Below are 27292 nucleotides of genomic sequence, written 5' to 3'. Positions count from 1 at the left end.
TATTAAATTAATGTTGGAATGGTATGTCTTTACCATCTTCTTTCTTTTAACATTTTTGTGCTTTATATATATATATATTAAATTTATTCTATTGAAGTATAGTTGATTTACAATGTTGTGTTAATTTCTACTGTACAGCAAAGTGATTGAGTTTTTTATACACACACACACACACACACACACACACATTGTTTTTCAGATTCTTTTCCATTAAGGTTTATCACAGGATGTTGAATATACTTCCCTGTGCTATACAGTAGGGCCTTGTTGTTTATCCTTTCTATGTATAATAGTTTGCATCTACTAATCCCAAACTCCCAGTCCATCCCTCCCCCACCCTCCTTCCACCTTGGCTACCACAAGTCTGTTCTCTATGTCTGTGGGTCTGTTTCTGTTTCGTAGATATGTTCATTTGTGTCATATTTTAGAATCAACATATAAGTGATATCATACGGTATTTGTCTTTCTCTTTCTGACTTACTTCACTTAGTATGGTAATTGCTGTAAATGGCATTATTTCATTCATTTTATAACTGAGTATTCCATTGTGTATATTATGTACCACATCTTCTTTATCCATTCATCTGTCAGTGGATATTTAAGTTGCTTCCATGTCTTGCCTATTGTAAATAGCACTGCAGTGAATGTTGGGGTGCATGTATCTTTTTGAATTATAGTTTTGTCCGGATATATGCCCAGGAGTGGGATTGCTGGATCATATGGCAACTCTATTTTTAGTTTTCTGAGGAACCTCCATACTGTTCTCCAATTTACACTGGTGCATACTGCACCAATTTACATTCCCACCAACAGTGTAGGAGGGTTCCCTTTACTCCATACCCTTTCCAGCATTTGTTACTTGTAGACTTTTTAATGATGGCCATCCTGACCCATGTGAGGTGGTACGTCATTGTAGTTTTGATTTGCATTTCTCTAATAATTAGCGATGTTGAGCATCTTTTCACGTGCCTGTTGACCATCTGTATGTCTCTTTGGAGAAATGTCTATTTAGGTCTTCTGTCCATTTTTTGATTGGGTTGTTTGTTTTTTGTTATTCAGTTGTATGAGCTGTTTGTATATTTTGGAAATTAAGCCTTTGTTGGTCGCGTCATTTGCAAATACTTTCTCCCAGTCCATAGGTTGTCTATTTTTTCATTTATGGTTTCCTTTGCTGTACAAAAGCTTGTAAGTTTGGTTAGGTCCCATTTGTTTACTTTTGCTTTTACTTCTGTTGCCTTGGGAGACTGTTGTGTCTTTATATTTAAAGAGGTTTCTTTTAGGTATCAGATAGTTGGGTCTTTTGAAAAAAAAATCCAATTTGACAATATCTGCCTTTTTATTTAGGTGTTTAGATCATTTATATTTAATGTGATTATTGATATGGTTGGGTTGAAACCCACCATCTTGGCTATTTGTTTTCTTTTTGTCCTTCCTGGTTTTGATCACTTTTCTCTTTTCCTGCCTCTTTTTTTTTTTTTTGCGGTACGTGGGCCTCTCACTGTTGTGGCCTCTCCCGTTGCGGAGCACAGGCTCCGGATGCGCAGGCTCAGCGGCCATAGCTCACGGGCCCTGCCGCTCCGCGCCATGTGGGATCTTCCCAGACTGGGGCACGAACCCGTGTCCCCTGCATCGGCAGGAGGACTCTCAACCACTGCGCCACCAGGGAAGCCCCTTCCTGCCTCTTTTTGTATTGGTTACTTTTGATCTGTTTTCTGTTCTTTGTTGGCTTACTTTACCTCCTTATTTCATTTGTTTGTTTTTGTGGTTGCTTTGGGTTTTATCGTATATATCTAATATTTTGTGGTAGGGCCACTAGGTTCTGCCATGGCTAACAAGCAAGCCAAGAATTAGTTCTCAAAATGAAAACAGGTTTTGCCTAAGGGCCGTGTCATTGCTTCAGAATACCTGGAGCCTCTTTTATGATTCTTCTTTCCAGGTTTGCAGCAGGCTCAAAACATCATCCCTGTTTTCCACGGATATTTTGAGCACCATTGGATCCATGGGTCATAAGCGCTGAGTGGCAGAACATCCTCTATTGAAGCCTGGATCCTTCTGTTGCTCTGGGCCCTCCTCAACCATTGTCATTTAGTAAATAAGTTGGAGCATCATACTGAAATCTAGAAAGGCATATGTTTCTAGAAGTATGTTTTCTTAGTGGTATGGGTTGAAAGGTGCAACTTGATCTTTACTTTCAGTGTACTCTAGACCTTTAACTACCTGAAACTTGACTGAGGTTGTAGACTTTTCTAATTTTGTGATTTTTTTTTTTTTTTTTTTTTTTTGTGGTACGCGGGCCTCTCGCTGTTGTGGCCTCTCCCGTTGCGGAGCACAGGCTCCGGACGCGCAGGCTCAGCAGCCATGGCTCACGGGCCTAGCTGCTCCATGGCATGTTGGATTTTCCCGGACCGGGGCATGAACCCGTGTCCCCTGCATCGGCAGGAGGACTCTCAACCACTGCGCCACCAGGGAAGCCCTGGATTATTTTTTACCCTCTGGCATATACATGTCATCCCAAGGTATCTAATCTAAGGCATATACTGTCTGTTCTTCAGGTACTATCAGCATGAGGTCATCAGTAAAGTAGATTAATATAATGTCCTATGAGGTGTTAAGATGTTAGGTCCTTTGTAAGCCAAGAGTTAGCAAACTTTTTTGTAAAAGGCCAGGTAGTAAAGGTTTTTACAGGCCATATGGTCTGTCTTTCAACTACTCAACTCTGCTGGTGTAGTATGAAAACAGCCATATACAGTATGGAAAAGAATAGGTGGAGCTGTGTTGCAGTAAAACTTTATTTACAGAAATTTGTGCTAGGCAGGATCTGGCCTATGGGTCGTGTCTGGCAACCCCTGCTATCGACTAATCAGTGGCACATAGTTGATATAACCTGGTGGCAATATCATAAATGTACTGATATCTCTACTAAGTAAAAGTAAAATGCTTCTGATTTTCTCTGTTTGTTAGGATAGAGAAAAAAAAAAAGTGTTCAAAAATTAGTACCTATGTGCCAGGGAATTAATTGATTTGTTCCACATGGAGACCACATCTGGTAAAGCATGTGCAATTGGAACCTACAGTAATCTGTTGTCATCCTCTAAGATGCACCCATTTTGGAGACAAACTAGAGAGTTAAAAGTTTTTGAGTATAATAGGAATCACCATACATGTGTCTTTTTAAACAAGCCTTGGATGGTGGCACTGATCTCTGCAGTTACCCTAGGGATTAATGTTTTTATGATATTTGGGTTGGGGGAGCTCCAAGACTTCCATTGGCCTTTCTTTCTCAAATATTTTTAATTCCATAGGCTTGGCAGTTGCTAAGAATGTATGTCCATTAACATACACACTCAGGATCCAGGAGAATTACCTTAATTTGGGGTAGGGGTCCAACTTGACCTACTAGGAGGCAGACTCTACTAGAAACTCCTTGTATTACTTGACATCCGTAAGTCTCCACTCTGACCTGTAGACTGCAGTGGTATCTTGGATAACCAAATAGAAGATACTTGAAAAATGGGGAGAATCTGGGATTTGTTATGATTTTAAGAAAGAGAAAGAGAGAAAAGTCTAAAGAAAGAAGTTTTTAAAGTAATTCACAATAGAAATTATTTTAATATTAACTTTAAAATTTGTTTTTAATTCAGACCAGGCCTCCATAATATTTTCTGTAGTCTTCCAGTTTAAATATACTTTCCTGTTTTACAATTTTCTTTCCTAAATAAATTTACTTTATTTTGGAATCTGGTTAATAGGTATTTGATAAACCTTATTTTGCAGACCTTTTTCTCTGTTACAATATCTTACTTTTGATTTCTTTTTCTTGTATTTCTTGACTTTTTTTCTTTCCTCTTCCTAACCTTGTGACCTGTCTCTCCACAGTCAGGCATAAATTTTTTTTTTTTTTTTGCCATATTATTATTTTCTGAAGTCTACAGATGTTCTCCTGGGGTCAATATGTTGAATAGTATGTCCTCTTTTACTTGTTCTCTTTTTAAAACATTTTATTATAGAAAAATTTAAACATATATCAAGTAAATAGAATATTATAACTAACACATCACCCAACTATAATAACTATATCAACATTTTGACATTCTTGTTTTATCTATACCTCCATTCACTCCCCACTTATCCACTTGATAATTTCTACAGTTCTTTCTCTTTTTCTTTTTTAATTAATTTTTTATACAATTTATAAAGGTTACTTTCCATTTGCAGTTATTACAAAATATTGGCTATATTCCCCATGTTGTATAATACATCATTGAGCCTGTCTTACACCCAATAGTTTGTACCTCCCACAGTTCTTTTTTAAGGGAAATTTGCACATATTGAAATGTATAAATATTTGCTATATGGTTTCAATAAATGGATACAGTTGTATAAACCACACTGTTTCAAAATGTAGATTTTACTGTTATTCAAGTATGGCAAGGCCAACAGATTAGGAGGCAACAGCTGTTGAAAAGATAGTTCTCATGGATCCCAAGAGAAGGGAGCACAGCACCAGCAGCCACATGGGGAAGTGCCAGTGAGGGTCAGGAGGCAAAGGAGCAGGAGGGAAATGTGGGCAAGAGCCTTTAGTGTGATTTCCCCAGGAAGGAACTGGAGAGGCAGAGTAAGCAAGTTTAGGATTGGCTAGTTTGAATACTTTTATTGAGCTGTGGGACATAGGGCTCTTTGTCTGATACCTGACCCTGCCGTGATTTGGGCAGGGGAATAGTGGCCCTGAGTGTGAGAACCCCATAGAGCAGATAGTTAGGAATGTCGGCTCCAGATTAGGGGTTTGCTTATGAAAGGCACTCTTGCAGGCGAGTTGTTTGCTGTCTCTAGGAATTAGATAGTCCTGGGACGGGCAGTCCTCTGATGTCAGCAAGGCCCCAAGATGTCAAAGTACCAAAAATACAGAGTAAAAAACCATGATTAGTACATTCCCCTATCACAATGTAGACCATTTCCATCTCCCCAAAAGTTCCTTTGTGTCCCTTCCCAGTCAGTCTCTGCCTGACTCCAGACAACCAGTGTTCAGATTTTTTACTTTAAATTAGTTTTATTTGTTCTAGAACCTGACATAAACAGGATTATATCATGTAATTCTTGTGTTCCCCTTCTTTTGCTCAACACGTCATATGTATGTGTTGCTTGTCTCTTTAATTTGTTGCTCTTTATTGCTGAGTAGTAGTCACTGTGTGAACATACCACAGTTTGTTTATCCAGAGTGGATAAACATTGGACATTAGCTTGTTTCCAGTTTTTGGTTATTGTAAATAAACCTGTTACAAACATTCATCTTTTGTTGACATATGTTTTCATTTCTCTTGAGTAAGTATTAGGAGTGGAATTGCTAGGTCAAGGGTTAGGTGCATGTTTAACTTTTTATGAAACTGCCAGTTTTTTGAAATAGTTGTGCCATTTTACATTCCCACAAGCAATGTATGAGAGTTTTGATTGCCCTGTATCCTCACCAACAATTTAATGTTGTTATTCTTTTAAATTTAATATCCTTTAAAATTAAAAAAAAACACTTCCTGAAACCCTAAACTTAATACCCTTTTCTCAGTTTCTTTGACACCTCTATTTTTAAGATAAATACTTGGTTAATCAGCCTTTTTTTCAATCTATACAATTTTCTAGACAGTTTGTCAATTGCCTGAAAATGCTGCTGTATTTGGCTGGTACCCCACAAGGCAAGTAGATTTCTCAATCTCTTTCTCTTACACATACACACACACACCCCTCACAATCTAACAAGTATTTATTGCTTTATTTTCTCCAAAGTATTATGCTAAATATTGTAGGGCATTTTATAAAGATAATAAGCACATTATCTGCTTTCAAGATGGGAAAAGCAAATAAAAGTCAATAAGTAAAATACAAGGTAGAATGCAATACATGCTCTAAAAGAGAGAAAAAGGAAGTAACACTTTTAGACCTTGGAGCCTTGAAGGACATGCAGGTTTTGACAGGTGGTGATGATAAGAAAGGGCCTCATAGTGAAAAGAATAGTATGTTTTTGAACCATACAATTAGTCTCATTTAGTCATAATTTAGTAATAAATTATGCTCATTTAGATAGAACTGACTTGAAATCTCTCTCTAATGTTCGAAAACCTTTTTCTCCAGATATTTTGGGCATCACTGAATAACTGCACCTTCTGAACTTTATCTTTGACTCAGAACATAGACACGTATTAGGATGAGGTTTGAGGGTTAGAATGGTACCATCTTTTTGAATCCTCATTATGACTGTTCTGGTACTCTGTTTCACCAATTATTTTTCCTTTCTCTTGATTATTTTACTTCATCTTCACTGAATTTTGTTGTTACACCTATAAATGTATTAAAATCTCCCTCCTCCACCCCATTACAGGGGAAAATAACTCTTTTTCAATCCTATTGTATCTGTCAAGCTATCATCCTGTTTTCCTCTCCTGTAACTGCAGAAGTGTTCACTTACTGCTTCTATCTCTTACCTTCACCAGTTATTTAACCTTTTGCTGTCTGAATTTTGCCTTCAGCCTCTCTTCTGAAACTATTTTATGAAGGGTCGAAACCATCTCTTAGTCAATAAATCTAATCTTTTTTTTTTCTTTTTCAGTTCAGATTGTCTTTGGCCTGTCTGCAGGCTTTGTAAGTCATATCTTTCTTCTTGATGGTCTCCCCTTCCTAGGCTTCTGTGGCTCTTTCCTTTTCTGGTTGTTCTACATCTGTCTTCCCCCCTTTAAAGGTAGTGTTTACCAAGGATTTGCCCTTGGCCCACTTCTTTCATTGGTAATCTCATCTGAACCCGTCCCATCATATGCAGACCTCATCTGTTTCTCCAGCTCACTGCTTTTACATTCTTCAGTTGCTTATTAAACATGCCTCACCATCACTTCAAGTTTGATATGTTTAAAATATCTCCATACTCGATCAAACCTGAGTTTCTTCCACTGGGTCTGTTAATAGCACCCTTATCTTTCCAATCACCCACACTTCAAACCTTGGCATTTTCCTTGATTTTTTTCTCTTTTGTTTCCCACATCTAGTTAGTTGCCGAGCCTAATAGTTTTAGCCTCTGTGATCTCTCTCCCCTCTTTCTTCTTCTCTACTTCTACTGTCACTATCCTAATTTAGGTCCTCATTTCAGTAAGTCTTTTGCAATGACTCCCTCATGAACTTCCTAATACAGAATTGTAGAAAGAGCATGGGCTTTTCAAACCCAAGTGCTAATTGTGAAGATGGCACTTACTAGCTGTCTGGCTTAGAGCAAATTATTTAACCTCAATTTATAGATGAGAAGATTCAGACACAGAGAAGTTAGTCATTCTTAACCTCATGAAGTACGCTGTTTCGAAGGATAAATGGGACAGTGTATACCTAGTGAGAAGGCACTAAAAAAATATTACTTATCTCTCCCTACTTTTAATCTCTTTACAGCCCATTAACAGATTAATATTCTTTTTTGTTTGTTTGTTTGTTTTTTTTGTGGTACGTGGGCCTCTAACTGTTGTGGCCTCTCCCGTTGTGGAGCACAGGCTCCAGACACGCAGGCTCAGCGGTCATGGCTCACGGGCCCAGCCGCTCCGCGGCATGTGGGGTCCTCCCGGACCGGGGCACAAACCCGTGTCCCCTGCATCAGCAGGCAGACTCTCAACCACTGCGCCACCAGGGAAGCCCCAGATTAATATTCTTTAAGCACAGCTTTAATCGTCAATCTCTTGCTCTTCCGTGTTTCCCCATTGTCTAATTTGCCCATAATTTTTAGCCTAGTGTTTCACTCTTAATTTGCTTCAGCCTCCCTTTCTGACCTTATTTCTTCCTACTCTTATAAACATCTTTTTGAGCAAAACAAAACCAGTAGCAATGCCCCATAGCAAAGTGGTTAAGAGCATGAGTTCTAGAGTCAGGCTACCAAGATTTAAATCCCAGTTCCTTTACCCAATTTGGGCAAATTTCTCAATCTCCCTAAACCTTAGTCTCCTGTCTGAAAAAACTAGGATAACTATACTGCCTACTGCATTGGGTTCTTGGAAGGATAAAATGAGATTATGTATATAAAGCAGTTGGTGCCTGGCACATTGAAAGCAGCCACTTTTAGAAGGATTAGTAGAAGGAGTAGCAGTAATAGTTTTTGTTGATGCTGTTATTATTTGCTTCTCCCATTTCCATCTCCAGGCTCTTCATATTCTTTTCTCTGCATGGAATGCAGTTCTTCCCATTTGTACCTGTCTAAATTTTAACCATCTTTAAAGATCTCCCTTGGTTCTTGTGTCACCACCTTTCCCCTAGTTATCTTTCCTTTTCAGAATTCTCTAACTCTTTTAGTTTAGAATACTTATTACTTTCATGTGCTTATCAGTCCATTTCCCTTTAAAAGACTAGAAGTGCCTTGAGGGCAGATTGTGTAATTCATTTCTTTTATCCTCTAAAACACACCATCTTACACAGAATCATGACAAAAAGTATTTGCTTAATAAATATATTAATTCACTATAACCAATAGCCCTTTTGTTCCAAAGGATTTACTCTTATTTCTTTAGGAATTTTTGTAAACTCTCCATTAATCGTTGGTACATGAAAATTTTAATTTTGTCATGCAAATGAAATTATTGGCCTCAAGGAGACTAATTAAAGAAAAAGCATTGTAGCAGAAGACAATAATAGCAAAACAAAACAAAAACTGACCAGGTGACACTGTTTTGAATTCAACAAAATTATTTTTTTCTACATTGCCTCTTATTTCTTCATTTCTTACTGTTCCAAATCTGCTCTGTACCTAATAGTACCTATCGTGGTGCCAGATTGAGGTGTGAAGTAAGCATTTGTGGATAACAACTGATATAAAATCTGTTTTATGAAATAAAGAATATCATATAACATAATACATTAAAATGTGATTAAATATCTCGTTCAATTTGTTAAAATGAGAAAGTGTCACCCTCACATTCTGTGCAGATGGAGTTTTCTCTTAGTAAGCATTCCCACAGTTCTTAGGAAGGGGGTAGGGTGGGAGTGGGGGAATCTCCACTTGAGAATTTCCTTTCTCACGGTGATTTGGCACTTCTCCAGCCTATCCTTCAGCATAATGTGTGCCTTGTCCTTGTTAAAGGAGGCTTGTCATTTGCTTTCATGTCTTTAAAAATATTTCTGGTCATTTGAAATAATTTATAAATGGTATACTATCATTATAAAGAGAGTGCTCCAAGGGCAAGAGGCAAGTGTTAGCAACTGAGTAAATATTTAATTTGTATAGACATTTATTTCTTAAATAGGTATTGATCAACACATTAAAATGGTAATATTTTTCTGTTCAAGAATGGCTGTTCCTTACTTGACCACAAAAGGCTATGGTTCTTCAAATGTAAAATGGATAGCTAGTGGGAAGCAGCCGCATAGCACAGGGAGATCAGCTCGGTGCTTTGTGACCACCTAGAGAGGTGGGATAGGGAGGGTGGGAGGGAGGGAGATGCAAGAGGGAAGAGATATGGGGACATATGTATATGTATAACTGCTTCACTTTGTTATAGAGCAGAAACTGACACACCATTGTAAAGCAATTATACTCTAATAAAGATGTTAAAAAACAAAAAACAAAACAAAAATTATAATTATGTGACATGATAGAGGTGTTAGCTAACACTATGATGGTCATATTGTAATATACAAATGTATCAAATCAACACATCGTACACCTTAAACTACAGTGTTATATGTTATTCATATCTCAGTTTTTGGTATGAAAAAATTTTTGATTGAAACTTTATTGCAGCTTTATTGTAATAGTGTTTTACATCTTGATGTATATCTGTTCAGTTTTTTGTCTGTTTCTATGTATGCATGTATGTGTGTTTATATACATATAAAAGTGACATTATACCATACACACAAATATATATACTATAAATAAGTATGTTTTTTAAAAAAAACTCATGATAACTGCATTAATTGTAATGAAAATGTAAATTAAAACTATGGTTAACTTCCAAGTTATATTAAAAAGAACGATAAGGATGGAGTGCTATCTGAATTCTCATTAAAAAAATTTTTTTTAAAAAGCTATGGTTCTTAATTACAGTACAGAATATTGTTTGGCTTTTTTGTAAGGTAAACTTGCTTTGTATACTTTAGAAATATTATTTCTATAATCTATTTAGTTATCAGGTGTCTTTATGCTTGAGGCCCTTGTTAAGGATCTCTTTTTTACTTAGAGCCCAGTTCCCCCTTACTACTCAGAGGGAGTGGGGAAGCATGGAGGGAGGGATGTAAAACATGACTAATTGATAGACCAACTGGATAGATTTTCAAATTGCGAGATTTTTTTCTGTAGTGATAGAAAATTTGGTATCAGTACTTTACAAAGGCATTTAGTTTTTTGTTTTCATATTAAAATCTCAAGGAAATTGATTAGGAGACCAAGCAGTCAGCTCGGGCACAGAAGAAATTTAAGAAAACTCATCCTGTATTAGGTGGATTTTCTGCTGAACCTGGGGAATAAATACTTTTTTGCGACATGTGGGTTTTCGTGTTTTTATGAATTGTTTAGGGAAGCTTTTCTGCTGTAATGGCTGAATATAAGTTGCAGAGATTTAAGCCCTTCCTTATATTAATGTCCCACCTCATTAACTTCATTGTTAGGGCTTTTACACTTCAGTGATTTAAATAAAATGATCTAAATGTAGTTCTGTTGTCCTCTCTTTCTCCCTTTTGAGGTCTAGATGATTATGTATTTAGTTTTGTGTTTTCATTTAGACTCTATAGTTAATTCTGTTAACTGCAAGATGATGAAGGGAAGCTATTGTATTTCTAAGTATCTTATGCTGCAACTTCTTCAACTGTTGTTTTAGCTTTTTTACTTTCAAATGGTCTTCAGAGACCAGGAACCTCATAACTATAAGAATCCATTCTACTGTAGAGTCCAGATCGGTGATTATAGATGAGCTTTCACATATATCCTGTGGTATTTATAGAGCTGGAACCCAGATAAGGAAAAGCTTTGCTTAAAAAAGCAAGCTATGTTTGTCCTTAAAACTGTTTTCTAAGCATTTTCAGAAAAAGTTGGAATTATGTAGTGAATTTCTGAGCAGACTCACCTTTGCAAATATTTGCAGCTACTTGTAAATGGTAGACATATTTAGGCATAAGGGTTTTTCCTGTATGATTTACTGCCAGATATGAGGACACCTTAGCACTGTATACCCCAAATGCAAATTAGGTGTCTTTGTTAAAAGTGTAGAGAAAAAGAAGTTAATTTGAGTTCAGGGGAATTAAGCTGTCATGTCAGATATTTTGCATTTTAAAAAATATTTAATTTCTAAGGTGCATTATTAAATAATTTTATGAAGATTCATCCGTATTTGACCCCTTTAAATTGAGCATTGAATTTCATTTTACATACCTGTAGGTATTGACGTGAGATATTGATGTTTATTCCTAATCACTTCTTTTATTTTCCAGCTCACCAGCGACTGGAACCAGCAACTCTGTCAGGGATTGTGGCATTTATCCTTAGTCTTTTATGCGCAGCTCTGAATTTAATTCGAGGCTTTCATGCCATAGAAAGTCTCCTGCAGGTACTGTGCTATTTTTGCAATTTCAGGTGACTATGCCTTTTGATTTTACTTGTTACACAATTGATTTAAATTGATTTGGGTATTAGTACAACTTAAAATGCATGCTCAGATTTTGTATTCTTTATACCTACTCTAGTTTCCCCTTCCTCTAAAAACACTGATTTCTAGTTGACTTCTTTGACCTAATTAACACATATTGATTTATTATCTACTCTCCCAGAAGGTACTGTTTAGAGGTATTCTGGGGACACCAAGATACGTGTGACGAGGGCCCTGCAGTCTCAGACCCTAGAGTTGAATTGGGGAGGCAAAGAAGTCCACAAACAAATGCCAAGTACAGAAAGTTTGGAAGAGGAGTGGTCAGTGTGAGTCAGGATAGGAGAAGGAAGCTCTGTGGTGAGGGAAACTCTGGGAGGGGTGAGCGGGACCTAGAAGGATCTGAGTGGACAGAGAGGAGTAGAAGAGGGCATTCATGGCCAGGTTTTTGTCCTACCGCTGGGTATTCCTACCTAGTTATCTGCTCCTTTTCCTTTTTTACTGGTGGCTGCCTGTGAAATCACTAATTTCTTGAGATATTGCCAACTATTTTGTTATCCAGAGGAGTTTCTTCCAGAGAGTAAAGCTATCAGAGTATACTTTTTCTCTTATTCTTTTTGTAAACTTTTGAAACTCCCTTTCTTAAAGTTAAGCACATCTCAGGCTTCCTTTCCGTGTTTCTAATCACTTTCCCTGAAGATTTTTTTGACACTCCCATGTTGTAAATTAGTTCTCTTTTTTTGGCCAGTATTAAGCCAAGAATATCATTTGTAAAAACCCAATCAAGACACCTTCTATTCTGTTTTTAAATAGCTGTTAGTTTGGGGGAATACTCAAGAGAGTGCCATTTTGAGTACCCTCTGAACATCCTCAGCCATATGAAGCCAATAGCTGAGGACATCACAGGTTCCAGGCAGCTGAGCTTTGCCTGCAGGGGGGTTGGGGGTCTTTTCATGACTTCCAAATTCCTCTCCCGAACATCCTGGGCATGCAGTTAAAGCCCCTCTTCCCTTTCAGGCACAGGACAGCTGGCTATTGTCTCTTGTCATTCCTGCCCCTGTTCCTTAGCCAGTTAGCTTTATTCCAGCAGGATTTCAATTTCGAGCTCGTTAAACAACCTGCCAAAAAGAAACAAAGGCAATTTGGAGACTGCTGACTCAAAATACTAATAAATAAGATCTTCTCTTGCCTTTTTTTTTTTAACTTGATGTAGTGGAAAGAACAGTAGCATAGGAGTGTGAAGAGTTGATTTTTGTTTGTGGAAGAAAGAGAGCGAGAGAGAGGGTTGGCTCCAGCTGAGCTACTGATTAGCTCGGTGACCTTGAGTAGCTCACCTTACTTCCTGGTCCTCAGTTTTATTGCTTATAAAATGAAGGAGAAAGGTGGATTTGATGAGTATTTCTCTAAGTAAAGGACACATTTACACCTGGTTACACAATAGATGACTTTAGGTGGTAGAGAGAGAAACATTTTTAATTTTAAGAGTTATGTATTTAATGTATATTAATGTATAGTGTCTGTGTTTGGTAAGGGATACTAGTTTCTGTTAATGGTAGAGATATGAAAATTTCCTTTTAAAAGAAATTAATTTTAATAAAAGTCACCTTTATGACATATCTTAATAAATAATGGTATAATTAGTATTTAGAGTTGTCAAAAATTATGAAGGTGGTTCTGTGAGGTTAAAATTTCATTGTTAAAATAATTCTCTGGTTGTTTGAAATTGGCAAACTAATAAAGGGAGGGAGCAGGCCTGGGTAGAGGAAAGGAGAGCTTTACCATCCCTGACTTAGAAGACAGTACATAAGTTGCAGAACCTGGCGTTTAGTCTGCATGATTTTTAAGTTAAAATTCAGGCAAGGCTGTCATATCTCGCAATTTTTTCAGGCACTCACATCCTATCCTTCCTCTTCCTGGACTGATTCTTTCCTCTGATTCACAACTTCAAAACTAAGCAAGTAGTATAGAACGGATGAACAACAAGGTCCTACTGTATAGCACAGGGAGCTATATTCAATATCCTGTGATAAACCATAGTGGGAAATAATATTTTTTAAATGTATGTATATGTATATCTGAATCACTTAGCTGTACAGCAGAAATTAATGCAACATTGTAAATCAACTATACTTCAGTAAAATAAATTTTTTAAAAAACTAAGCAAGTAGTATAAACTACAGCTTTTCATGGCTTTTGAGCTGTTATCCCCGACTAATGCCTGCCTTGATTCCTAAGTGTTTCATGTTCTCCCTCTGATCAGTAATGTCTTTGCCTCATCACAGTTGAGGTTTTCAGAAGAATAGTAATATGATTAAACTACTGCTTATGTGTAACTGACTGATAGCTCTGAGACTTCTCAGCCTACTTATATTTTAAAAAGACAACATTACAAACCGGTATCTCTCATGAACATAGAAGCAAAAGCCCTCAACAAAATATTAGCACATTGAATCCAACAGTGTATTAAAAGTATTATACACTACAACCAAGTGGGTTTTATTCCAGTTTTGCAAGGCTGACTCAACATTTGAAAATCAGTTAATACAATCTATCACATCAACAGCTAAAGAAGAAAAATCATATGGTCATATCATGCTTTTTTGTCAGAAAAAGCATTTGGGGGCTTCCCTGGTGGCACAGTGGTTAAGTATCTGCCTGCCAATGCAGGGGACACGGGTTTGGGCCTTGGTCTGGGAGGATTCCCACATGCCGCAGAGCAACTAAGTCCGTGCACCACAACTACTGAGCCTGTGCTCTGGAGTCCGCGTGCTACAGCTACTGAGGCCCGCGCTCCTGGAGCCCGTGCTCCGCAGCAAGAGAGGCTGCCACAGTGAGAGGGCTGTGCACCACAGCGAGGAGTGGCCCCCGCTCGCTGCAACTGGAGAAGGCCCGCGCGCAGCAACGAAGACCCAATGCAGCCCAAAATAAATAAATTAAATTAAATTAATTAACACAAAGAAAAAGCATTTGACAAAATCATGATAAAACTCACAGCAAACTAGGAATAAAGGGGAACTTCCTTAACTTGATAAGGAATATCTACAGAAACCCTACAGCTAACATCATGAATGATGAGAAAGTACATGTTGTCTTCCTAAGATCGGGAACAAGACAAGGATGTCCCCTATCACCACTCCTATTCAACATTGGAAGACCTAGTGAATGCAATAAGACAAAGAAAACGAAAAGTATACAGTTTGGGAAGGAGGAAATACAGCTGCCTTTATTCATAGATGGCATGATTATTTATATAGAAAATCCCAAAGAATCAACAAACTCCTAGAACTAATAAGTGATTGTAGCAAGGCCACAGGATCCAAAGTTAATGCATAAATGTCAATTGCTTTCTTATATATCAGCAAGGAACAATTGAAATTTGAAATTAAAATTACAATTCCATTTATATTGCCCCCCCCCAAATGAGACACTTAAGAATAAATCTAGCAAAATACATAGAAGATCTATATGGGGAAATCATGAAACTCTGATAAAAGAAGGGCTACCATGTTCATGGATAGGAAGACTGAAAATTGTTAGGATGTTGGTTCTTCTCAACTTGATCTGTAGATTCAACACAATCCCAATCAAAATCCCAGCAATTTATTTTGTAGATATTGGCAAAGTGATTTTAAAGTTTATATGGAAAGGCAGAAGACCCAGAATAACCAACACAATACTGAAGAAAACAGAGAACTGATGCTATCCAATCTCAAGACTTACTGTTAAGCTATAATTAAGACAGTGTGCTACTGGCAAAAGAACAGACAAATAATTTAGTCAATGGAACAGAATAGAGAGCCTAGAAATAGACCCACACAAATATAATCAACTGATCTTTGACAAAGCAACTAAAGCAATTCAGTGGAGAAAATTTTCTTTTCAATGAATGGTGCTGGACAGCTGCACATCCACATGCAAAAAAAAAAAAAAAGCTTGACACGGATCTTACACCTTGGACAAAAAAGTTAACTCAAAATGGATCACAGACCTAAATATAAAACAAAACTATAAAACTTATAAAAGGTAACAGGAGAAAACCTAGGTGACCATGGGTGTGGTGATGAATTTTTAGATCAATAACAAAAGCTTGATCCATGAGAGAAAAAATTGGTAAGTTGGACTCAATTTTAAAACTGCAAAGGACATTTTTAAGGGAATGAAAAAGATAAGCCATAAGCTAGAAGAAAGTATTAAAATATTTGCAAAACACATCTGGCAAGGACTTGTATCTAAAATATACAAAGAACTCTAAAACTGAAGAAAGCAAACAACCCAATTAAAAAATGGGCTAAAGAACTGAACAGACACCTTAACAAAGTAGATATACAAGAGGCAAATAAGCATATACAGAGATGCTCAACATCATATGTCATTAAGAAAATGAACATTGAAACAGCAGTAACATACCACTAAACATCTATTAGAATGGCAAAATCCAAAAAACTGACAATACCAAATGCTGATGAGGAAATGGAACAATAGGAACTCTCACTCATTGCTGATGGGAAATCAAAATGGTACAGTTACTTTGGAAGACAGTTTGGCTATTTCACACAAAGCTGAACATAGACTTATTGTATGATCTAGCAGTCATGCTTCTAGGTATTATATACCCAAATGAGTAGAAAACTTACATCCACACAAAAACTTGTGCATGAATGTTTGTATCAGCTTTATTTGTAATTTCAAAAAGCTGGATGCAGTTAAGATGCCTTTCAAAAGGTGAATGGATAGGGACTTCCCTGATGGTACAGTGGTTAAGACTGTGCTTCCAATGTAGGGGGCATGGGTTCAATCCCTGGTCGGGGAACTAAGGTCCCACATGCCGTGTAGCGTGGCCAAAAGAAAAAAAAAAAACCAGAATACACCCAAATAAATCCATCATTAAAAAAAAAAAGTGAATGGATAAACAAACTTCAGCAATCCATACAATGGAATATTATTCAGTAATATATAAAAAGAAGTGAGCTATCAAGCCAGAAAAAGACATGGCTAAACCTTAAGTTCATATTGCTTAATGAAAGAAGCCAGTTTGAAAAAACTATATACTATATGATTCCAACTGTATGACATTTTGAAAAAGGCAAAACTCTAAAGACAGTAAATGAAAAGCTTTGGAGGGAGAGAGGAAGGGATAAATAGTAGGAGCGTGAGATTTTTAGGGCAGTGAATCTGTTCTGTACCTTACTGTAATAGTGGTTATGTCATTATACATTTGTCAAAACCGATAGAATGTACAACACAAACAGTGGGCCCTAATGTAAACCATGGACTTTAATAATAGTATGTCACTATTGGCTCATCAGTTGTACCCCCTTAATGCAAGATGTTAATGATAGAGGAAACTGAGTAGGGGAAAAATGGTTATATGGGAACTCTACTATCTGCTTCATTTTCTGTAAACCTAAAACTGCCCTAAAGATAGCAGTCTATTCACACGTACATACACACACACACACACACACACACACACACACACACACACACACACATACACACATATATACACATGCTTCTTGCCTCTGTCTTAGAGTCTACAATTTCTGTAGAAGCTTCAAGGGTTTTTTTGTTTGTTTTAAATAGTTCCTTAAAACTGTGGTGGTAGGGTGTGAAAGCAGCATGGGGTACATTTTGGATGGAGAAAAGGGTTAGAGTGGTCTTTTTCATAGTAAAAGTAGTAGATCATTTATAATTTGGGCACTCTCTGGATGCTTGTATCTTTGAAGATGTGTCTTTCTGATGGTTGATACGGAATTCTTTCTTTTTCACTGTCGTCCTAGACTAAATTCACTCCAACAGCACTGCTTTCTCACTTGACCCAGGGAACTGTAAATTGGTCCATATGGGATTTTTAGCTATCTGGGAACTAGGGACACCTGCTTATTCTGTTCTCTTAGCATTGTTTCAAATCTTTGTTCTGCCATAACCCACATACATTCATCAACTCATCAACAGTTGAGGTTCCTAAAACAGTGATGCTTTAAGAGAGCAGTGAGGAAACAAGAGTGCAAAGTTGGGGGAATGTAGTCCACAGGTACTTTGTCACTCATAGGTAATTTTAAGGTATTTTCCAGCAAGTTCTGATCCTCACCTAAATGAGAAATACTGCTTTTGGAAATTCACTGGACCAAAAGTAGGGACCCCATTGTTCCAGTTATTGGGGATTTTATATCTGCATAGAGATAATGTTCTGGTAAGTGACTGGTGCTTGGAGATATGCTTCCTTGTCTTGTTATGAGAATAATGAGGGAGTACTATGTAGTGTTGGATTCCGTGTCCTAAAAGATGGAATGGACCATAGGCAAACAAATGGAGATGAATGTCAGAATGCAGAGGGCACTGTGATAAACTTAGACCTCTTAGCAGGATAGGATTAGGGGTGCAAGCTAGATTAATTTCAGTGAGTACATCCTTTATAGCTTGAATTAACCTGAAAAAAAATATACACGAAATTAGGGGCCTGAGTTCTCTCCCTTTTAATTTTCCCGCATTAGCACCTATTTTATCATTGTTCATGACTTGTACTGGTTAAAAGGTCCTTTGTATTCTCACTAAAGACATTGAACTTAAGACATACTCTTAGCCTTCTCTCTGGTTCATCATTGTACTTTGTGTTAGGAATAATCTCTAGAGTCGCTGGTTAATTTTTGGTCAGTAAAGTAGATCTTTTTGAGGTAGTCTGCTGTGTAGACTTGAATGCAAAATCCAGGACATGGGGCTTAAACTTTTATCTGTTCTGAAGTTACCTGTATTGGTGTTAACTCAGATAGATCATGGTGGTGATAGAGGAGGTGGAAAGACAGTACCTAAATTAAGTGGCCTCAACATTTCTTTAATACTTGATTTAAGAGCAAAGGATTTATTTGGGGATCATATTTTTAGATCTAAATGAAAGTGTGTAGTGTATTTCCTGAGTGTGAGCAATATATCAATATTAATTTAAAGTTTGCTTTCTTGGGGCTTCCCTGGTGGAGCAGTGGTTGAGAGTCCACCTGCCAATGCAGGGGACGCGGGTTCGTGCCCCAGTCCGGGAAGATCCCACATGCCGCGAAGCGGCTGGGCCCGTGAGCCATGGCTGCTGAGCCTGCGCGTCCAGAGGCTGTGCTCCGCAACGGGAGAGGCCACAACAGTGAGAGGCCCGCATACCGCAAAAAAAAAAAAAAAAATTAAAGTTTGCTTTCTTAAGGCTGTGAATTCTAAATACTCTTCTTGAATGCTAAAAATGATTGCCACGTTTATCTTCTAGTATGTAGCCTGGTGCCTGAGGCATGTTTAAATTTCAGAACCCACATGAACCAACATACCTGTATAACGCTGTTTGAAGCTTCAGCACAGTTTGTTTCTTCTAGATTAATAACTGCCTCTTAGGGTGACAAGGAGGGATTTATTAAAATGTGTAGTACTGAAGTTTTTCTTTGGTATCTTGAGTTCAGACTGAGGAGGTTTAGGGTGAATACAGTTTCTTTTTATTAAGTTGGTGAATTTGATTTGCTGTTCACAGTAATGTGTAAATTAGATTATTTTCACTCATTTCCATACTTTGTTCTGAGTTTAGAGATGTTAATAAGTTTATTGTGAATTGACACCTCACAAATGTATGAGCTTTTATCACACTGGGTTTCTTTTTCCTGTGTTCCTTTAAGGATCAACCTTGAAGCAATGATCTTAATTAAGCTGATGCCAACCTAGAAGTAATTCGCACATGGTACATTAGGAAAAAATATGAGTATTCTGATATAGCAGTAGAAATGCTGACCTGGAAGTCAGAATACCTGGCTGGATCCCCTCTGCCAGTTAACTAACTTTGTGACCTTGGGTTGGTTATTTTACCTTCTTGGAGCTCATTTTCCTATTCTGCAAGAGGAAAGTTTTAGACTACATAGGCTCAAGGACCACTTCAGTACTAAGGTGCTAACTCTCTGATTCTAAAATTGTTTGTAATGGATACTACAACTAAAAGTAATCAACTTGCTTTTATTCCTTCAGTTCTTTATTTCCAGTAGATTTGTTACTACCTTTTAAAGAAATTACATACCTATTAAAGCTCACTGAAAGTTATTTATTTAGTAGCGTAATATCTATGCTAAGATGCATTGCTTGCTTTCTTCTAAAAAAATAAATGTATTTTTCCTGAGTTCTATGCTCATTGTTAAAGAATTGGGGGAAAATGTATAAAGAAGAAGAGAAAAATCCCAAATTTTCTTATTTTATTAATATATACCATATATATACATATCATATCCATTATGTAACTTTGTGTCCTTTTTTTCACCTAAGATTAAAAAGTGAATTTTTCCCAATTATTACAAACATTTAAATAGTATCATTCTAATACATTTGTATGGCTATTATATGAAGCTTCTGCTTACCTCTTTATCATCACCTTAAAAAAAAATTCTTTCCCTTTATTTGTTATTTTTCAAGCAATGTTGGTAATCTAGCATCCTCTGAAGGTGAATGTGATTTTTAAAAATTTGAACTCCTTACCTTAGCCCTTCCTTCCCCACCCCGCCTTTATCCCTTCTCGTGTCGACCCTGCACCCCCCCCCCACTCCCACTTCTGTCCATTCTCTAAATCTCTGCCCCATGTTTCCCCAACCTCTAGCTATTCATCTGTTTTTCATCTGCTTCCTCTCTACTGGCTCTGTTCTCTCAGCTCATAAATATGTTATAGCCTGCTGATCTTTAAAAAATGAACAAAAAACCCTAAAAAAAACCTCCTGATGCATGTTCCCTTCTAATATTTTGAAAGCATAGACTATGCCTGTTGCCCCCGTTCCCTTACCTCTGTTCTCTTAGTTTACTGTGATCTCTTTCCGCCCTCATAATTCTTTCAAACATCGACCATTAAGTTCACCAGTGTCTTTCTGGTTGCCAAATATTGCAGCCACTCTTGAGGCCTTGTTTGATGTTTCCTCTCTGTCTCATCTCACACACTGTTCAGTTCTTCCTTTTGAAAATAACTCATTGTTTAAATTCAAAAATAATGTTTATTTTAGAAAACTTAGAAGCAAGTGAAACAGCTCACTATTAATAGTTTGATGTGTTACTTTATTCTTCTTGACATTATCTCATTCCTTCCGTTCTGTGAAACAATTTTCTCCTGTTGTTTTTTTTCCTATCTCTTCTTGTTCCTCAGTTTATTTGGTAAACTTTCTTCCTCCACCTCTCCTTTAAAGAGTAGCGTTTGTGTCATGTCCTGAGCTTTATATTCTTCTAACTCTATACCTTCTCTTTGGATATTTTCATAACTTAAAGAGTTAATACATGTATATCCACAAATATCCACAGTCACGCATACACACAGTAAAATGTGTAGATGGTAAATTTCAAAGCCTTTAATTTTCACAGTAAGTAATTCTCTTCCCATTTCTCCTCCCCAGAGTCAACCACTGGTGTATCCTTCTAGAGCGATTATGTGCATATGCTAATACATATGTATTTCTATATTTACTTATATAATTATTCTTTTAAAATTATTCCTTTATAAATGGCAGTATACTGTTCATAGTGATTTGCATCTTTTTCCACCTGACAATGTGTAGATCATTTCATAGCAGTATATAGAGATTCTTTTTAGTGACTGCATAGCATTTTTATTTTCATTTGTATCCCTGTTTTCCCCCACCACACAACATTTTATTTTGAAAGAATTTAAACCTACAGAAAGTTTTTAAAAAAACAATACAATTAACATCTACCTGTATACATACCTACCTTTCTTTCTTCTTTTATCTCTTTATTTTCTTTTTTTTCTGAATCATTGGAAAGTAAAATTGTAGGTATTATGACATTATATCCCCAAATTATTCACTATGTCTGTCTTAAGGACTAGGACATTCTCCTGCATAATCACAATACCATTCTTACACCAAAGACATTGAAGATCAGTGCAGTATTAGCTAATGTAAAATCTATATTCAAATTTCACAATCAAAATTGACCCCGAATATCCTTTATATATACTTTTTTCTCTCTCCAGTCTATCAGCCAATCAAGAATTAAGCTTTGCATTCGGTTGTCATAGTCCTTTATTTCATTTAACTACTATTTAAATATATGACAACTAAACTAGAGCTCTAGGTTAAACTGTTCCCTGAAGCTGACTTAAATGTCTACTAAACATAATTATTTGGATGTGTCACTAGCAACTCCAAAATACCTTGTCCAAAATGAACTCAAGTTTTTTCTGCTCTCAGACCTACTTTTCCTCCTGTATCCCCAACTTGGTGAATGGTATCATTTAAATGTTGCCTGAATAGGAGACCTTGGAGTCATCCTAGCCTCTTCCTTCTTGAAACTGCACAAGCTACTCCCTTTGCCTGGAATTCTCTTCCTACCTTGTCTACTAGTCCATCCTTCAAAATGCAAATTAAGCTTTATTTTCTGTGCCAAACCTTCCCTGATCCTTTTTTTCTCCAGGTAGAATTAAATGTGTCTCCAGTAGGCTCCCGTAGTACCCTGTACACACTCCTATCCCATCAGTTACCACTTCAGGCGGGAATTGTTGCTCTTTGTATCTGCCTTCCTGTTTAGAGTTGAGCTTCTTGAGTTGCTGTTGACTTGTTTTCTGTCCTTGGTCTAGTAACACAGTACTTGGCCCATAAGTGTTTAATGAATGACTATTTATTGAATGGAAGAATATGTTTATAGATATTCTCTTTAGCAAGGGGAAATAAAGATTTTTCAAAGCTGAACTCAATTTGGCATGCATTTGTTGAATTCCTACTATGTGCACAGTTTCATGCAAGTAGTAAGATTTAGTTTCTGCCCTGAAGGAAGGTTAGGATCTCATTGAGAAGACAAGGCCAGTACATTAGAGATTTAAACAATATTGAAAGGTAATCCTAATTATCTGATGAATGATGCAGACAGTAACCTCTGGGAAAGAGAAGTTAGAGAATGTTTTTGAATACTTACTGTGTGTCAGTTACTGTTCTATATTTTTGCCAATGTTATTTCATTGAATCTCTACAACTTTTCAAAAAAGGGAATTGAAGTTAAATAAATAGTCCATGATCATACAGCTAATAAGTAAAGATTTGAACCCAGATCTGATTGTCCAGAAACATGCTTTTAAGTGTTCCAAAGGCAATTAAGAGAGTTATAAAGTGATAGTGTAAATTTAGGGAAAATACAGTATTCAATTGTAAGACAGTAATTAAATTATTATATAGTCCCACAATTAAAGGTTATATAATTATTACAAATTAAGTAGTTGAGAAATATTTAGTATCTTGAGAACATGTTTATGATATAGTGTGAAGTACTAGAAAGCAGTATGTAAAAGTATGATTCCATTTTTTTAACGTACATATATTTTTGTACAGAAAGGATTGGAAGGAAGTACCTAAATGGTTAATAGTAATTCTCCCAAAGTTGTAATATTATGGACCATACGAGTTTCTTCTTTGTAACATTCTGTTTCAGATTCTCTACAATGAACATGAACTTTTATAATCAAAAAAGATCATTTAATGGACTGAAGAAAAAACAATCAAGCAGAACTTATTTAAAAGTCTTAGAATTATTAAAGTAGAAGGATTTTGTGTTGACCTTCCCTGCCTCTGGGATTGAACTGGCCTAACCATCCCAGACAGATCAATGGTTTCTATTTTAAGATCCTCTCACTAGGATAAGCCCCTTTCCCTCTGCCTTACAGGCACTTCTGTTGTCCAATAGCAAATGGAAAAGCAATTTTCTCTTTATATTATTTCCTGAAGACATGGTCGTGAGAGACACTCCCATGTCTTCTGGAAATTTTTATTGTATAAAGAGATTTTTTTTCTAAAGGGCCAAATTTAATGTTTCTACCTAGAAGAAAGAAATTTGATGCTCCTGCCTGGGCTTTATGTTCTACTTCATAAAAACATTGAAAGAAATGATAAATATAGATATTTAAGAGGAATCAGAAAGGAATAGAAAAAAAGGGTTTGTTACATGTCTCTATTAGTTTTCTTTTAAAAGAAATATTCTATGAATAATCTATCTCTGTTTTTTCTCTGGGTGCTTTTTTTTCTAGCATATCATGTACGACTGAATTTCCTCATTGGGATATAGCACACTCTAGTGGACAGTAGCTTTTCAGTTTGGGTTGTCTTTTTTTTTTTTTTTTTTAAATCATGCCAGAGACTTTATTGGACAGTTCAGTAATGTGCTTACTAGATGGTAAAGTTTGTCAATATTTATTTGAGCCAAATAGTAATCCTATCAAGCAGGCTTAACTTTATAGGCCACTGGGCTGTTGTACTTTTTTTTTTTTTAATTAATTAATTTATTTATTTTTGTCTGTGTTGGGTCTCCGTTGCTGCATGCAGGCTTTCTCTAGCTGTGGCGAGCGGGGACTACTCTTCATTGTGGTGCATGGGCTTCTCATTGCAGTGGCTTCTCTTGTTGCGGAGCACGGGCTATAGGCACGCAGGCTTCAGTAGTTGTGGCACGTGGGCTCAATAGTTGTGGCTCACAGGCTCTTAGAGCGCAGGCTCAGTAGTTGTGGCACATGGGCTTAGTTGCTCCTCAGCATGTGGGATCTTCCCGGACCAGGGATCAAACCCATGTCCCCTGCACTGGCAGGAGGATTCTTAAACCACTGTGCCACCAGGGAAGTCCCTGGGGTGTTGTACATTTTTATTTGGTTTCTTTAGTAGCAAGAAGAGAGGCTTTCTACGTTACATGGAAATTTGTTTCCATTGGCTTTCATCTTCTCTTGGATAAGATATAGTTGATGGGGAGGCCCAGACATAGAGGAAGACTGGTAGCCTTCCTCTACCTCACACTCCCTGGTTCTTATAATGTATTTTATGTTTCTATTTCAGGGCTCTTGAGAATTTTTATATGCCACTTTTGAAAATTTTGACCATTTGTGCGTAAATGTTGTCATATCCTATCCCAATGGATTGTTTTTGGAAATGGGCTTGCACCAGAAAAAAAAAAGTAATTTTTATTTTGCTTTTGCAGAGTGATGGCGAGGATTTTAATTACATTGTTGCATTTTTCCTTGGAACAGCAGCCTGCCTTTACCAGGTAGGTTCTCTCTGATTTTAAGAAACACTTTCCCATTATTGCTTGTTTCAGGTATCAATTCTAAAAATTTCTTGTGCACTTTAAATAAATAAAAATAATGTCTGAGTTTTTGCCCCTTTTTTAAATTTGAGCCTCTGTTAGCTTTGTGACCCTTCTGAATGGACATAGATCCCAGTGAACTCAGTGTTAGCCCTCTCCTGTACTGGGGCTTCATTGGCGGCAGGTCCTCAGCCTATGGCAGTAAAGACTATACTTCTAGATATTCTGGTGACTTATTATTCAGCTTCAAAGCTCTGCTTTTATTCCAGGTTGAGGATTTTGTACTTTGGGGAAAGTCTTTGAAGAGGGAACAGTAAAAGCAGGATTTTAGGATATTTAGCACTGATGAGTAGGATGGATTGTCAGAACAGAGAGACTAGAAGCAAGGAAATGAGTTGAGAGGCAGAATGTAATGAAAGCCTAAGTTAATGGTAATGGCAGTAGGGATAGGAAAAGGAAGGACGCTGAGAAGGAAGACTCACTAGGACTCAAAGACAGAATAGATCTGAGACTTTAGGAGGGAGGAGGTTTTGTACCTGAGAGATAGGGAGATACGTACTCCCATTTCTAAGAACAGAGGAAGCACAGATGTGTTAGGGAAGGGAGAGGTAACCATGCCAATTACCCAGATTCAAGAATGTCTTTGCTGGGCTTCCCTGGTGGCGCAGTGGTTGAGAGTCCGCCTGCTGATGCAGGGTACACGAGTTCGTGCCCCGGTCCGGGAAGATCCCACATGCCGTGGAGCGGCTGTGCCCGTGAGTCATGGCCACTGAGCCTGCGCATCCGGAGGCTGTTGCTCCGCAACGAGAGAGGCCACAACAGTGAGAGGCCTGCGTACTGCAAAAAAAAAAAAAAGAATGTCTTTGCTAAAACACGTTAGAGCAAGCAAGGCATTTTGACCTAACTTTTCTAAGTGGCACATTTCTCTGTCTTGCATAGAAAAACATTAGAAAGGTTCAGGACTGCAAATAAAAGACTACCTAAAACTCGGTAGAAGCCTTTAGGGAAATAAATATACATATATATATATATATATATATATATATAAATATATAAAGTACATGTACACTTTTTTTTGACCGCGCTGTGCGGCATGCAGGATCTTACTTTCCCGACCAGGGATTGAACCCGTGGCCCCTGCATTGGGAGCACAGAGTCTTAACCACAAGGGAAGTCCCAGGAAATATTTTAAATATATGCATTTGACTTTTATGTAAAAACATATTAGAAATTTCAGTTTCAGTGGCCGCATTTAAAAATGTATTTATTTATTTGGCTGCTCCAGGTCTTAGTTGTGGCACGCAGGATCTTTAAAGTTGCAGCATGCTGTCTCTTAGTTGTGGCATGTGGGATCTAGTTCCCTGACCAAGGATCGAACCTGGGCCCCCTGCATTGGGAGCGCAGAGTCTTAACCACTGGGCCGCCGGAGAAGTCCCAGCACCATTTTTTTTTCAATCCCCTAATTTTTCTTAATCATTTATATTAGCTTCAGAAATTTTTCCTGTAAAATTTGGCAGATTGAATTTAATTAATGACATTTCATGCAGGAAATGTAAAAGCTTGTATTCGTTGATGTCACAAGTACTTTAATTTTATGAAATATTCTTATGTAGATTTTCTACTTTAATCTCTACAGTCCTATCACACAGGGTATATATCCTCATTTTTGAAAAGGAAAAATCTGAGACAGTTTCAGTACTATCCTGAGGTCACATAGCCAGTAAGTGGTAGAGTCAGAACTCTGAGTCTTCTGATTTTCAGTGTCATATTCATTCCACTATATCATGCTGTCTCTAAGCAAAATTCCTATATTTACATGATTTTTATAATGCTATAAAGTTACAATTTAATAACTTTTATAGGCATTATTTCATATGATTCTAAAACAGTGTGAGGTAAATATTAACTTTAAAATAATTTCCTGAATGATTGTTCTTATAAAATATACTTTTAGCTGTTTTGCCTTAGTGAAATAATTTTAAATTCTAATAATAATGCAAAAATATGTTGAGCTCTTGCTTTGTGCTAAGCTCTTTGCTTTCCTTGTACCACTAAATCCTCAAAGGAAGCCCCACACTAATCCTATTATTATCACCATTTTTCACTGAGGCCCAGACAGTTCTTACAGCCAGTCAGTGACTTGAACCCAGGCGACTCCAGAACCAGTGCTCTTGCCTATAGATAGACACACCTGTTACCTTTCTCAGAACACCTAAAAGTAGTTTTTAGAGTTGCCTCGTGGTGGAGCAGTGTCACCCAGGTGATCTTTTAACTTGAGAAAAATAAACAAATTCATGCTTTAAAAAAGAAAATCAAAAAACCAATTTCCTTCATATTGACAGGCATGAAACTGCATGCTTTCCAAATTTGCTGAGCAGAGTGATAATAATGTTTTTCCCACAGTAAAAACTAAGTGATTACATTTTACCATATAACATGCTCTATCTCCAATTGTCAGGATATTTTTTCATCTCCGTCAGATCAGACCTCAAAGGCCACTACTACATGGTTTGTTGCCTTTTCCTCCAGGCCATGGGTACTTAGGGAATCACAGCGTTCAGCCAGATAGAGATAATCTTGATATGGAGCATTTAAAATAGGAAATCAGGGAATTCCCTGGTGGTCCAGTGGTTAGGACTCCACGC

The 27292-nt window shown here is 37.1% G+C and overlaps 1 protein-coding gene across 3 annotated transcripts in view; it reads left to right on the top strand.

The window, feature by feature from the left end:
- The window catches only part of SEC22A (SEC22 homolog A, vesicle trafficking protein), a 75368-nt gene that overhangs the window by 34513 nt on the left and 13563 nt on the right, over positions 1-27292 (top strand). For 2 of the 3 annotated variants that reach the window (XM_032631318.1, XM_032631319.1), the window contains exons 5-6: positions 11434-11549; positions 24543-24608. In XM_032631318.1, coding sequence (XP_032487209.1) covers positions 11434-11549; positions 24543-24608 — 182 coding nt within the window. The remainder of the gene's footprint in view (positions 1-11433; positions 11550-24542; positions 24609-27292) is intronic. The other variant, XM_032631320.1, reaches the window with a different exon arrangement.

This window comes from Phocoena sinus, chromosome 4, assembly GCF_008692025.1.
Source record: "Phocoena sinus isolate mPhoSin1 chromosome 4, mPhoSin1.pri, whole genome shotgun sequence".
Taxonomy (NCBI): domain Eukaryota; kingdom Metazoa; phylum Chordata; class Mammalia; order Artiodactyla; family Phocoenidae; genus Phocoena; species Phocoena sinus.
Note: the sequence above shows the minus strand (reverse complement) of the source record. Positions and strands in the feature narration are given on the sequence as shown.